This window comes from Lemur catta, chromosome 6 (assembly GCF_020740605.2).
Source record: "Lemur catta isolate mLemCat1 chromosome 6, mLemCat1.pri, whole genome shotgun sequence".
Classification (NCBI taxonomy): domain Eukaryota; kingdom Metazoa; phylum Chordata; class Mammalia; order Primates; family Lemuridae; genus Lemur; species Lemur catta.
The window spans coordinates 53853616-53869713 of NC_059133.1; the positions used below are offsets into that span (position 1 = coordinate 53853616).

General features: G+C 34.9%; 2 protein-coding genes across 2 annotated transcripts; one reads left to right on the top strand and one right to left on the bottom strand.

Annotated features, from left to right (window-relative positions):
* Window positions 1-812: 812 nt before the first annotated feature.
* LOC123639714 (olfactory receptor 6C76-like) lies at window positions 813-1751 on the top strand. The gene has a single exon (XM_045553774.1). The coding sequence runs from the start codon at window positions 813-815 to the stop codon at window positions 1749-1751; it is 939 nt and encodes a 312-aa protein (XP_045409730.1).
* A 13372-nt stretch (window positions 1752-15123) lies between these two features.
* LOC123639692 (olfactory receptor 10A7) lies at window positions 15124-16074 on the bottom strand. Its single transcript, XM_045553748.1, has one exon. It carries the CDS (start codon window positions 16072-16074, stop codon window positions 15124-15126), a length of 951 nt encoding a protein of 316 aa, XP_045409704.1.
* Between the last annotated feature and the right edge of the window lie 24 nt (window positions 16075-16098).

The window sequence follows — 16098 nt, forward strand, 5'->3', positions numbered from 1 at the left end:
GTTTGTGTCAGTTTTACTATGCAATCAGAGGGATTCAGTATTGGAATAGGAGATTGTAAAAGTGAAAAGTGGCAGAAAAAAATGAAGAGATAGAAATAGGCACAATACAATGAATTATTGGTGTAAAAAATCAGAAAAGACTATGGGGTACAATGCACACTATTTGGGTTGTGGGTACACCAAAAGCCCTGACTTCACCACTATACGGTATATACATGTAATGGGATTCAGCTTGTTGCCCCTAAATCTATTGAAAGAAAAACAAATTTAAGATTGTTGTTAGTTAAGTAGACATGCCAGAGACCGAACAACTAAATTATTATACTGAATTTCTTCCAATTTTCATCTTAAGCCTAAAGATGGATTTCTGTTGTCAGTTGTCATGGACATTTATGCCTCTCTCTTTCATTTAAGGTCAGCTCCTTGAAGCAATTACTTTCAAATTGTCCATCAGTCTGTGTAAGCAATGTGACATTTCAGCCCTTACATATTAGGAAAAAAATCTATTTTTTTTGCATGCATGTTCAACTTTTTAGTTCATCCCCATAAGTATAACTAAAGCAGAATTTAAAGATGATTTATAAGATAATCTTTTTATTTCTGCAGATTTGCACAAAATAATTATTTTTCTCACTGTGTGCAACATAATAGATTTTGTTAGAGTTTATCTTACATAAATCATTTCAAAAAAGTGTCTCATTACTATATATAATCAATAGCAATTACAGTATTTCAACATTGTTATCTTTACATTTTACCATTGGTACCTCTGTATAATTTTTCTCAGCATTTTTACCAGAGCAGAAGCAGCAATGGAAAACCGTACAACAGTGACAGTGTTTGTCTTAGTAGGATTGACAGAGAATCCAACACTGATGATAATACTGTTTATCTTCCTCCTTCTCACCTACATGCTAAGCGTCTCAGGCAATCTGATTATCATTACCCTCACTCTGCTGGATTCTCATCTCAAGACTCCTATGTATTTCTTTCTTCGAAATTTTTCCTTCTTAGAAATTTCTTATACAACAGTCTGTATCCCTAAATTGCTTGTTAGCATGGCAACTGGTGACAAAACCATCTCCTATAACTGTTGTGCAGCTCAGTTATTTTTTGCCTTCCTTTTGGGTGCATCTGAATTTTATCTCCTGGCTGTCATGTCCTATGACCGTTATGTTGCCATCTGTAAACCTCTGCATTACACGACCATCATGAGCACCAAATTGTGTATTCAGCTAGTTCTTAGCTCTTGGATCGCTGGTTTCCTCATCATTTTTCCAGGGCTTATCTTAGGCCTAGGGCTGGATTTCTGTGACTCCAATGTCATCGATCATTTTTACTGTGACACTGCTCCTCTACTGCAGATCTCCTGCACAGATACACATTTGTTGGAAATGATGAGTTTTATCTTAGCTTTGGTGACTCTACTGGTCACTTTGGTATTAGTGATTCTATCATACACACATATTGCCCTAACGATTTTAAAAATCCCTTCTGCCAACCAGAGAAAAAAGGCTTTTTCCACTTGTTCTTCTCACATGATTGTCATCTCCCTCTCATATGGCAGCTGTATCTTTATGTACATTAAACCCTCAGCCAAACAGAGGATATCCTTAATGAAGGGAGTTTCAGTGCTCAATACCTCAGTTGCCCCACTTCTGAACCCCTTCATTTATACTCTAAGGAACCAGCAGGTGAAACAAGCATTTAAGGACTTGCTACAAAGAGTTCTGTCTTTATTTAAGAAGTAGAATCAAGCTCTATCCAGGAAAATATAAGAGGTGCTAGGTCACCATCGTTTTTTGTAATTGAGCTTGAGCCCATCCTCCGAAGTGAGGTATCACAGGAATGGAAGAATAAGCACCACATGTATTCGCCATCGAATCGGCACTAACTGATCAACACTAAAGTGCGCACACGGTAGTAATATTCACTGGGGCTTGGGGGGATGGGGGTGGGTAAACTCACAACTAATGGACCTGGTGAGCATTGTACGGGGGAAAGGGCACACCTCAAATCCTGGCTTGGGTGAGGCAAAGACATAAGATGTAACCAAAATGTTTGTACCCCCATAATATCCTGAAATAAAAAAAAGTAGAATCACATGAGGCTTATAAGGGAAATTAATTACTAAGGAAAATTACAAAGTGTCTAGCCCGGGACCAAATTTTTCTAATACATTGTCTAATATAAAATCATATTTGTCCTTTCACTTCTTTACATAAACTGTCTTTCCCCAATAATGATTTCCCTTTCAAAATAATAAAACATTTTTTTCTATTCCATTACAAGAATTTTCAAATCTGGCTTCTTCCTCTCCTCTTTTTTAATTGAAATATAGCTAATATTTGAAATGTTATCTTTATCAAATTAATGTATTAGTTCATTGAGACAGTTAGTTATTTTCACATATAAGGAGTATATTCAGTTCTTATATTTAAGTTTTTATAAAATCTTAATAAATGTAAAACAATCATATGGTGTGACTTTTGGGGGATTTTGTTTTTGCCCACATTTTTCTGTCCTGGTACAAATTTTCAGTTGTTTTTCTTTTCCAAGATGTTAAAAGTGTAAAGTTGAGATTAAAATATTAATGACAATTTTTGTCTTGAGAATTTAAAAAAAGCTCATACTGTACTAGTGTAACAAAAAAATCATATGGTATTTTTATTTGCTATAGATAAATATTAAATCATATGTGTACACTGAGTCTAGGTAATTTGGTAAGGAATAAAATTCAGCCAAGAAAGATCACATTTAATACTTGATCATCTGTTCCTTGTTCATCTTGTAACTAACTGTGTTCCTTAGAGTCTACATCTATAATACAAGAGTATAATAACTAATTATGTATTATGATATATTCTAAGGCTAATTTGGAAGTATAAAATAACTATTAGAGGAAAAAAGTAGTGTTAAGTATAAATTCATTTATATTATTGCATATATTTAGCATATCTTATTGGGGAAAACAAGGACAACAAAATAAATCACATAAGCCCTTTTTTCTAGAAGCATGGGACCTAGTTGTAAAGAAAAAATATATTTATTACAGAAACCCAGAAAATGAATCAATGTATTTAATTGTACCAAGTACTAGTAATAAGAGTGATTATTAATAAAGTTTAGTCCAAAAAGGTTTTTGGAGAAATTGAAATTATGTATTTTAAAACTATTTAAAAATCAAGTGTCTATATGTAACTACCATTTTATAGAAAATATAGGAGATAGCTAAGCATGTTAAATGATGCCATAAGAATCCAAACTATCCGATTCAGAATATGGCATATGCTATATTAAAATAAGTCAATTACTTCAACAAACCAAACACATAGAAAAAAGAAGACTAGGGAACATTATTCTAGATTTAAAAGAAATTAAGAGACATATTCATCAAGTACAATATGTAGACCTCACATTGATACTAATTTAACCAAAGAAACTGCAAAGTATCATTTTGTAAATGTTTGGATAATTTAAAAATGTATAGAATGTGATAATGTTATTAGAGTTATGTTTTTAAATTCTTTGTTAGAGTTAAATAATGAAGTATTTAGGGGTAAAATGATACCATATCAGTTATTTGTTTTAAAATTGTGCTGAAAAGTATTAGGCAGAGATAGACTAAATAAAAATAAAAATGTTTATAATAGTCACAGCTAAATGATGAGTTCATGGTGTTGATTACACTATTCTCTCTAAAGTATTTGTAAGTTTTCATAATAAATATTTCATAATAAAAACTAAGCTTAAGCAAGTTAGATTGAAGGTAAGTGACATAATGAATGTTATGATTTACACAACTTTCTTCAACTATCTCCTAATTTCCATTTGACATATTTGATTAAATTGTCCCTGCCCCTTCTTACATTTTCAAATATTATATCAATAAAGAAGACAGCTATTTTAAGATTATCAGAGAAAAAAGGAAAACTAAAATTGTATTAAATCTATGAAAAGTCTTACTTTCTCATGTAATGTTTATTTGAACTGGCACCACAAAATTCAAAACCTGGATACTCCAATTTTTACAACTATTGCATTTGATACTATGGATAGTTACAGAGGTGTAATACTCACTGACACACTTATTAGTTATGCGCAAGACTTCCCTTCCAAATCCTTAAATTCACCCTGCTATAGTGAGGTAGCCTAGAAAATATAAGAACTGCTATTTAGTACTAGGTACTAATCTGTGCCTAGGTATTTGTATACACTAATGAGAGTTTTCAATAAAGCAAAAAACACAAACAAAAAAAGTGATACAAATTTATCTTGATTTTATATTGTGGGAAAAAAGAGTTTTAAAGAATCAGAGTAAATAACCCAGGGTCACATACCTAATTGTAAGAAAGACAGAATTCAAATTTATTGCTGCCTGATTCCAAAGACTATATTTCTTCTAGTATCAGCATTCCCCAATCAGTCAGCAGCAAAGAGTGGGCAATAGGTGTACCCAGGTAATGATGGCTTCAGCTTTTGGGTTAGGTGAATGTATCTGGCTGGTATTCTAATTTCTTCTTTGCTCCGGTAATCTTTCCTTAGGATGTAAGAACACTAATCCTATTGGCCAGATTCCTGAATGGCTGTACTTACTAGTAGGTAGAATTTTTTTCTTTTAATTAGTCACATACATGCATTTTGCTTATGTCTTTCACTTGCTATTGTTTCTAAATCCTAGGGTCAATAAGTCAAATCAGGATCTCTCAAAACCCAATCATTTTGCATCTTTGTTTTTCTTCACAAATAAACAGAGAAATTAGTGGGGTTTATGAGTGGATATCCAAATAAGAGAGATATTAAGATATATTGGGAGCACTGTCCTTGCTTAAGATATAGCATAATTTACCAAAAAAAGAAAAAAAAAACACCTAATAAGATAATTACCAAGGTTATGAATTGCTAAGGTTAATAAGAAAAAGGTATGTAAACTTCTTATTTTCCCATATTGTGTTTGTAGCTAATTCTTCAATATTTTGAGGTATGGAGTGATGATTGGCAAGATAAAAATTCACACAATTCCAGTCTCTGAATAAAACACTATCTTTAAGTGATGATGATGATGATGATAACAACTCAGTGTAATTCCTAACGATGGCCAAAAATGGATGCCCATAGTTCTGTAATTTATTAAATTTTGAACCCTTGAAAGCAAGCAGCGACTTTATTATATTCATCTTACAGTGCCTACCTCTGAATATGGTAACTGTACTCTGGGAAATAAAGGGTTTCAGGACAGCAAAATATAAACCTAAATCTTTCTGTGTCATAAGAATTACTTCCTGAATGTATATCTTTCTATATGTGTTAAATACTTCATTGAGTTAACTGAGAATCTAGCAGGAATTGCATCTATTCACATGCCAACTGTTGAAGGAAGGAGTCTTTGGAACACAAATTTTGAGATGTAGATTTGTATAAAGAAGATTTATTGGGAAATTATTTCAGGATCCACTATTGTGGGAGAGTAAAGGAAGCATGTCTGGGATGAGGAAGCACTAAGACACACTTGCAGCAAAGTCTTAACTTTGATCCTGCAGGAAGCTCTGGACTGGGTTGATCCTTGACAATTTTTCCAAATGGGGCAAGTGGCTGGACATTTATACCTCTTTAACAACCAGTTATTGGATGCAGGCTTCTCCCAGGAAAAGATGAGACATAATGTGAGGTGATAGGAGCTTCAGTCCTAAGGTAGAGGCTAGTGTTCTCAGTGGCACAACACTGATCCAATTTAGTCAAACTATTGTATCACTCAGATCCACTTGATCCATATCTTAAGTCATGACAGCAGCTCCTCCAAGGATTCAGTGTCTATATTCCTGAGGAAATGTAAAAGAGGAAAGATACTAGCCCTTGATATTGCAGGTGATTTAGAAGTTGGAGTTGATAATCATTATATACTTCCTCTACTGCTGTGAACTGAATGTGTCCCTGCCCCCAAAATTCATATGTTGAAGCCCTAATCCTCGATGTGATGATATTTGGAGGTGGGGTGATTTTCAGAGGAAATTAGGGTTAAATTAGGTCATAAGAGTGGGGCCCTCATGATTGGATCAGTGCTCTTATGAAAAGAAGAGACTCTCTCTCTCTCTCTTTCCAAATGCACGCACCAATGAAAGGACACATGAGCTCTCACCAGACACAGAACACCAGACACCTAATCTTGGTTAGACTTCCCTGCTTCTAGAACAGTGAGAAGTAAATGTTTGTTCTTTAAGTCTATGATATTTTGTTATAGCAACCCGAACTTCCTAGGGCATCTATTAACACTCTAAATTTCCCTCATTTCTCTGGTCTATGTGCCTGACTTGATAAGTACCTCAGCCTCTCAAAGCCAAGCACTTCTTGGGCTCGTTGGTAGCTTGTCACTTATCATGGGAAACCAGATTAACTGGATAATAGCTATAACATAAAGTTCAATAGGACTACTCCTGGTTACATTGGTGGAAGGTTTTTTTCTCTAGGATCTAGGACCTTGAATCTCACAGAACCTAGATTTGTGTATATGGGAAGCACTACCCAAATAGGCCACTAGGAATGATTGTGTTTCACTTTGGAAGAGAAATCTCAACATTCTCCAGACCAAGCGACCTCTAGAAATTTCACTGAGGTGACAGGTCCCTTAATTTTTGTGGAATTTATTTCCCACCCTCTGGTTCACAAGTTTCTTACAAATGTGCCTAGATTCCTTGCCACTTCCTGCTTATCCAGTCCATTCAGTATACTAGCATCCATAAACTGTGATATTCTGAAGAAGAGAAAGTCAATCCATTTCCCTAAAGATTATATTATGACACAGGACTGGAGTTGATATACACCTGTGGTAGAGTGTGGTGATGTATTGCTCTGCTGACCTTTCTAGGTGAAATGGATCTGTTTCTGATGGTATTCAATAACAGGTATAGAGAAAAAGTATCAAAATACAGGTTCCAGGGGATGTGGTGATTTGTCCCAGCAACAAAATCAAATCTGAAACAGTCGCTGCAATTGAAGCAAACACCTGATTAAATTTATTATAATCCATTGTCACCATCCAGGATGCATCTGTCTTCTGCATAGGCCAAATTGGCAAGTTGAATGGAAAAATGGTGGGAACCATCATGCCTACATCTTTCAAGTCCTTGAGGCGATACTAATGTTTGGCAATTCTCTCAGAATGCTATATATTTGATTTACTATTTTTCTTGATAAAGGTAGTTCTATTGGCTTATAATTGACATTTTTCTACTATGATAGTCATCACTTCATGGGTCACAAAACCAATGTGGGGATTTTGCCAGTTATCAAGTGAGTCTATTTTTATTTTTTTTAGCACTGAGGAAATATTAATAACCACATAGGGCATTTAGGGACTCAAATTCTATAGCTACTCTGAGATGAACCTGATGTAAAAATCAATTGATCAGCTAAACTCTATAATCCTAACTCTAATCGGTAGGTCATAGTGATGTTTTGCATTTCTAGGAATTCAGGTCAGTTTAAAACTTATGTCCAGTTTTTCTGAAAATTGTAATTATTTCTTCAACATACAGTTACACTGGTTAATGGCTTTAGGTCCCCAAATCTTGGCAGTATAGCAGATATTTTCTCAAGGGAATCTGGGATCCCCTTCTCTCCAGGTTTTGGGCCTGTGAACCAGCTCAAATCTGAGAATTAATTGCAGGACCACAACTCTCTGTTGATGGTGATACAAAACATTTCTGTTCACTAAACCTAAATTGTTTCTGCTTATAGAAAATTTATGCTACATATGTGAATGATATTTTTCATTAACATCAATGATGTATATTTTATGTAAACTACATTTAAAATATATAATTCAATAAGTTTTTATAATGCATACCCATGAAACCACCACTACAATCCTGATGAAGAATATTTTCATCACTCTCATATTTTCCCTACTCTCCCTTTGGGGTTTATCAATCTCTGCCCTACCCTAGGAAATAACTCATCTGATTTTGGTGTCCATGGAATTATTTTTTTACTTTCTTTTAGAAATTATATATAAATGGAATTATATAGTATGTAGTCCTTTGTGTCTAACTTCTTTCACTTAGCATAATGATTTTGAGATTCAGTTTTTCATTATCTTCCCATTCTGTATTAGTTTATTATTGCTGCTATAACAAAGTGCCACATGCTTGGTATCTTATAAAAACCCAAATCTATTCTCTTATAGTTCTGCAGGTCAGAAGTCTGGAATCTGTTTTATTGGGCTAAAGTCAAGTTTTGGGCAGGGCTGTATCTTTTGGAGGCTGCAGGGGACAATCTGTTCCATAGCCTTTTCTAGCTTCTAGAAGAGGTTCACACCTACTTCTTGCTTTCACTGCCACATCTCTTCTGTGTACTCAAATATCCTCTGTCTCCCTCTTATAATGGCACATGTGATTATATTTAGGGACCAACTGGATAATCCAAGATAACCACCCCATTTTAAGGCCTCTAATTTAATCACATCTGCAAAGTCTCTTTCTCCATATGAGATAACATTCCAGTTTCCAGGGATTAGGACATAAATATCGTTGGGTGCAATTATTCAGCCCACCACACGCCTCAAGGTTATTGGAGTTTTCTCAAGTTCACCAACTCTTTCTCTATTATCTCCATCTGTCTTTATGTTTATCGAGTGATTTTTAGATGGTATATTTTTCAGTTATAATTTTTTCTTTTTTGAATACTTTCTATTTTTCTGCAGAAGTTTTCTATCTTTTTATTCATTCACACAATTACAATCACTTCATAAAATCTTTTATTCTTAAATATAACATTGGGGTTATCTCAGAGTTGGCATCAGCTGATATTTTTTTTCTCTTGAGACAAGGGTCACATTTGCCTTGTTTTTGTATGTTGGGTGGTGCAACGTGCACATCATTTTAAATATGATTTATTACTGTTTTGTATACTCACAGATTCTCTGGAAAACAGATTTCAGGTTGGTAGAATGCTATTCTAATTCATCTTTTCTGCAATTTTGATTAGCTACCAGAATTTTTCGAGAAAAAGTCTGGATTGAGTTTCAATAAACTACGCTGAATTGGCTTTTAAAATGTTCTTGTGTTTGTGTGTTTGTACACTTGGGTGTTTTAAAAGAAATTATCTCTGTTAATAAAGTATTTAGCCGTGTATCACTCTTCTGAAATTGAGCAATCGTTATAAGATGAGAGAATGTTTTAGATGACTATGATTAATGTACTGATGATGATGTTTAAAACAATAAAGATTGAGTGAACTAATGGCTCAATTACCTTCTTTCTAAATCACTAACATACAAACAACCTAACTCAGGGACATCACTTATATTGTAGGTAGTTCAGTGGTTATTTGATGTAATCATGGCTACCTATACATAAACTGTCAAATTCTACATTTTCAATACCCTTTCTGTTCCATGGCTTCCCATGACACTCTGTTAGTATATCTACTACATATTACTATAAATTCTACATAATTAGTCAACAGATGGGATGAGTCAGCTCTGCTTCAGACCACCTCTCTTGCTCCATCAGGGTGGCTCCGGCTTGTTCTCATGAGAATCAAGTGGATGCCAGAGAGACAGTAGATGTGTTCATGGTTTCTTGACTCTTACATTCTGAATGGTGGAACATTCCCTCTGTCACATTCTTTTTGCAAAAACACATTCTTGTATATATACTTCCAGATTCAAGGGATGGGAAGATAGACACCGCCTTGTTGAGAGAAACTGCAAAGTCACATTAAAAAGGCACGGTTATACCACACAGCTCATGAGTAATCACCTGATTACTAATCACTTATCTGGTGCTTAAACAACAGTAATTTATCCTCTCACAGTTCAGGAAGCCAGGAATCTGGAACTGAGATGGCAGCATGACATCTGTTTCTTCTGAAGACTGAGGGAAAATCTGTTCCGTGCCTCTCTCTGGCTTGGAGTGGTGGCCAACAATCATTAGTGCTCCTCGGCTTGCAGCAACATCATTCCAATTTCTACCTCGTTCATGTGGCTATCTTCCCTATGTGTGTTTAAGTCTCTGTGTTTCCAAATCTTTCTCTCCTTCTATAAGGGAACTAGCCACTGGATTTACAGTCCACCCTGGTCTAGTATAACCTCATCTTACATTGACTGCATTGCAAATGCCCTATTTCTAAATAAGGTCACATTCACAGGTACCAAAGGTTAGTACTTCAACATAGCTTTTTGGGGGACACAAACAATCTGCAACAGTGATCCTGTATATTTTATGGAAGACGATTAAGAGAAATAAAATACCACGAATATCTATAGGCTATAAACACAGCCTGTAAACTTATGAAAAATATTAATATAAAAGCTCAATCCTTTGTGTGTAAGAATAAGAGGAAATACCAATTAACATGCAAAGTAACTAAGTTTCTTCACATCCTTTTTAACCTTCACTGTGCATGTTCCTATGTCAAACATAAGACATTCCTTATCATTTGCTGTTGTCAAATTTAATATCTTATAGTTTTAGAACCATCTCTTTTATAAGTGATCAAAGTGATTATCAAATAGTTTCTATCTTGACGAAGATCAGCAAGATAGTGAATAAAAGAATCAGAAATGGCATCTAGGTTTTCTTACCACACACAAAAAAGATAAGTATGTGAGGCAACGCATATGTTAAAATAGCTTGATTTAGTCATTCCACAATGTGTGTGGACATATATATATCAAAACATCGTGGTGTACACTATAAATGTATACAAGTTTTACTTGTAAATTAAGAATAAGAAAAAACTTTTAAAGAAAAGAAGGAAACTAAGGTTGTTGTTTCTTCTGCCATGTTTGATTTTGTTTTTTTCATATATGGTTTTTATTCACATAAGGTTGTAAATTAGTTGAAAAAAATTATCTTATTTTTTCCTCTATCAGCTATTTTTTCACAAATTTGCCCATGGTTTTATATAGAAAACAAATCCAACTTATCTGAAAATGGAAATACCATTATAATATTTAGATTTTCATCCAAAGACTCTTTTAAAAATTGTTTCTGCACCCTCTTCAGACACTCACAGAGTATTCACATCTAATTTATGATGAAGAGGGAGCCCTGTCTCTACATACCATGATGATGATGATGTGTGTGTATATAAATTATTTTCCTGTAGACTTAGAATACCTTCCAGAAGACTTACATATGAACCATTTTGATCACTTTATATATCCTGTTGTCTGGGTTTGTATCTATCAGAATTCTTCACTGCCAAAGAACTGAAAATTACTCTTGCTGACTTAGGAAAAAAATGTTAAGAAGATATTGAGAAGGGCACAGCACAGAAATTGGGAAGGAAAATGGGTGAACAACCAGAACTACAGTGATAATCCAAAAACATACTCCAGAATCTGTGTAAAAACAGATTTAGATGTAGTGGCACATCTAAAATCTGGATGCATAGCTTAAGCTTGCCCTGCCAGCACTGGACATTGGGCCTCACCACTGCCACTTCCATCTCTGTTGCTCCTGGACACTGAGAATCACTGGCTCCATGTGAATCCCCACTGCCTCATTTCCTTGCATTATATCACAATTTAAAATGTGATTATTTGAGCTTGGGTTACTCACAAATTAGCTGTAAGGAAATCTGGTAAAATATATATCTGACCTTCACATCTTCTCCATAGGAAATGTCTCTGCCTTCTACTAAGGCTCATATAGTGAGCTCACAGGCTAAGCAGCCCCCCATATGATGACTGCCCACTCCTGTCTGAATAGATTGAACTGTTACAGCACGAGCACTCACAGGACTTCACAACAAACTTGTGCAGAAATGATTACTTGTGGCTGAGAAATAATTTCTTATTATCATATTGACACTGAGTGCTTGAATGTGAATTCAAGTTAACAAGTAACTGACTACCATGTTTGTGAGTTTCATTCCACAATTAAATCCTATTATAACTTATTTTACCCAACTTTTATTCTCTCTGCTATCAAATATCCACAATGCTGTCAATATTCATTTATAATAGGAGTTTATAAGCGTTTATTCCTTTATATTTTTGTAGCATTGATTTTGGCAACTGAGAATTTTGCTTTTATCACTTCATTAGATAATTTTATTTTTCCTAACTAATTTTACTTAATTTTTGTCTCCTAACCAAATTTAAAACTTCTTTAGGACACTTTTATTTATTGCATATTAAAATATAAATATAAAACAACATTACACATTGGATTATATTCATTAATTCAACTTGACTGCCACTGAAATAAACTGAAAGGAACTTTTAAGCTGCACTGAAATATAAACAATGTTGATTTCTTTTTATTCTTGCTTCAGCTCCCATGTATGTGACAGCATTGGATAATATGTAAGCTAACTGATCTTCAACCATTTCTTATATTAGCTGGGACAAATTTGACCTTTGAAAACATCCTTAGACACTCAAACTTAAGGACATTTAGAGGAGATATTTCCAGAATTGGTTGTAAATGATAAGATGTGGACATACATTTAGAAGTGGCCTACAAAATTTTAAACTTAGGAAGGACATTTTGAAAAGTATTTTTTTCACTACAACCAAAAAGTCAGTCATATCACCATAAGAACAATGATGAAAATATTTGTTCCAAAGAAAAACTCTAGAGTTACTGTTAGTTATGAAAATTCTAGATGACATTCATTTGGGATAATAACTCACCAAATAAATCTTTTCCATCATCTTTCTGGATATACTAACGACATTATTAATTAGCTGTTGGAAATTTTAAGAAAAAGATCAACTTGTAAATTGAGGCTGAAAAAAAATCAAACAAACAAAAAATGAGTTCCATGAAGAGTTTGTGGCTCTGTGACTTACATCAATTTTAATAAAACTATTTGAAGTACAGTTAATTATATTATCAATTACCTGTCAAAAGTCCTGGAGTATAAATCACACGGGATATGCAATAGGTATACACCTCATGAACATCTTCTGTTTACATCTTACAGAAAGAAATAATTCTACATTTCAAACAGCATATAATATATGCATAACTAAAAGATACTATTCAATATATGGCACCTCCTTTATATTTTCTATATTGTTTTGACAATAATATCAAAAACTCAGGCTGGGCGCGGTGGCTCACGCCTGTAATCCTAGCACTCTGGGAGGCCGAGGTGGGTGGATCGCTCGAGGTCAGGAGTTCGAGACCAGCCTGAGCAAGAGTGAGACCCCATCTCTACTAAAAATAGAAAGAAATTATCTGGCCAACTAAAATATATATATAGAAAAAATTAGCCGGACATGGTGGCTCATGCCTGTAGTCCCAGCTACTCGGGAGGCTGAGGCAAGAGGATCGCTTAAGCCCAGGAGTTTGAGGTTGCTGTGAGCTAGGCTGATGCCACCGCACTCACTCTAGCCCAGACAACAGAGCGAAACTCTGTCTCAAAAAAAAAAAAAAAAAAAACAACTCAGAAAGTGTTTCCTGTGTGTCAGGAACACTCGTAAGATCTTTTCAAGTATTTCTTACTCTGTGTTTACTGTGCTAATTTGTTAATCACATACACATGCACTACTAAATTGATTTTACAATCCCACAACCTACTCATGAGTCACATACAGCTAGTAGAAAAACATTGCAAAAGAGTCTTGCCAGATGGCATTACACTAACATTAATTCAAGAATATTTGAGTTAGGCTTAAAAATTAAAAGACTATTAAAGGAGAAATATTTAAAGGAACAGATTTTTTTCTACCTCAAACTTCCATTACATTCAATAGATATGTACTTCAGCAAATCAAAATTAAACTAAAATAGTCACCATAAGGTGCAAATTTGTAGTGGCTTTTAAACTTTCCTGAAAATTGACAAAGAATGATGGAGATTGGTTACTGCTTGAAGACGACACTATACTATTAAGAGAAACATTGGCTAATGAAGACTTACAGGAACTTAAATCATTGTACACGTATATTCAAAGCCAACATATGCTTATGCTACTGGAAATACAAAATACTGTCCAAAATTAAATTTGACTCAGTCTCATTTTCTTTTCCATTCTTTTGAAAGCCAAATTCCCATGTAGGAGGTGACAAAATGTGACCAGACATTTTTACGAGGTTCATATATTGGATTTCAAATTCCAAAGAGTCTGGGTTCAAATTATTGTGGCCATCTCCCAATAACTTTTGTCTTATCAAGTTACTTACATTTTCTAATCATAATTTGTCTTTTATGAAAAATAAAGATAGAATAAAATCTATCTCTTGAGTTGTTGCAAGGGCATGTGTTAAAGGCAATGCTTCAATTAATCATATTTCCTATTATTATTCTTTTGTTTTACTATGTTGTTTAAATTCTAAGAATAAGGAATTACTAAATAATTAATGGCTGATTTAGCCAGCAACCAAAAAGGTCCAGAATCATGTCACCAAATATTAATACTAAGGTAATTATATTAAATAAACTTATTTAAACATGCAACCCATATAAAGAATTTGCATCATTAATTCTTGGCATCTACTACACTCCACCATTTATCCATTTTTTTAAAAAGCCATTTAAAACATATTACATGATTCATCTTTGCATCACATTAGCTGCAGAATATATAATGGTTTGTGGTGAGCATTTTCATTTACCCTTCATAACTTATTTTACTCTTCTCCATCCTGCTCTGTACCCTAGAATGCTCGCATTTATATACTGCATCAAAGACATTCTTGCCCCCTGTGTCATATTTGGTTTGGCAGAGAACAGAAGCCAGCAATAGATTGGAGAGAGCCAGAACAAAATAAGCCTTGTATGGCCGCCTTCACAAAAGAACAAAGATCTTGTTAGGTGACTTTTTTTTTTTTTGGTAGTTGTAGCATTCTCCAGGATTCAGTTAATACTCTTCTACCTTATCTTTCAGTCCAAGAAGTAAGACATTTCCATTGTATGGCCTGTGTGGCAATTACCTAACTTTGCCCACAGTTTTAAAATATCTCTCTCACAAAGATTTTCCCCATTATCTTAATTGGAGAGTACCATGTCTTTCTTGCTAGGATCCTGAATGATACACTGAGATGCATCCACCACAGTAAATGACACTGATGAAATATGAGCAACTCTCTTCCACTCCTTCCTTTTAAGCTTTTGTTAGTGGGTTCTGTTGCCCCTACTTTGTTTAAAAACATCTACACAATAGGATTCAAAATGCATCTAATTTCTGCAAGACTTTTCTAGTGATTGTCCTCTTGACTGCCCCTTTTACTTCATTATTCCTTAGGCTGTAGATGATGGGGTTTAACATAGGGGTGATGACAGTGTAGGACAATGACACTAGCTTCTTGCTTTCAGGGGACTGGCTGGATTTGGGCCGTAGGTAGGTCAGGCTGGCTGTTCCATAGAAGAGGGATACCACAATGAGGTGTGATGAACAAGTAGAGAATGCCTTCTGGCGACCAGAAGCAGAAGGCATCCTCAGAATGGTTGTAATAATGCGTGTATAAGAGACCAAAATGAGGGAAAAGGGAAACATGATAAACAGGAGTGTGGAAGCAAGCGCTTGCATTTCATACATGGTTGTATCTTCAGTGACTAGTTTCAACACTGGAGGACCATCACAGAAAAAATGCTCTATGGTGTTTGGTCCACAGAAAGGAAGGGCCATCATCCAAGCTGTCTGTAGCATAGACACAGGAACACCAGACATCCAAGAGCCTGCAGCCATCCACAAGCATAGAGATCTGTTCATTATGACTGAGTAACGGAGAGGGTTACAGATGGCCACAAAGCGATCATAAGCCATCATAGAGAGAAGAAAACATTCAGAGCTGCCAAAGAAGAAGAAGAAGTACATCTGGGTACCACAGCCCACAAAAGAGATGGTTTTCCTTGGGGACACTAGATCTACCAGCATCTTTGGTACCATGACCAAGGTGAAACAGACTTCCAGAAGGGATAGGTTTCGGAGAAAGAAGTACATGGGTGTTTGGAGAGCAGGATCCATAGCAGTAACTGTGACAATAAGAAAGTTGCCCAACAAAGTGACTATATAGATGGCCAGGAACAAAACGAAGAGGGAAACTTGCATCTTGGGGTTGTTTGTAATACCAAGAAGAATAAATTCAGTGACACTGGTGTGATTTTCACAAACCATATCTTAGATAAGTTTCTCTCTAAA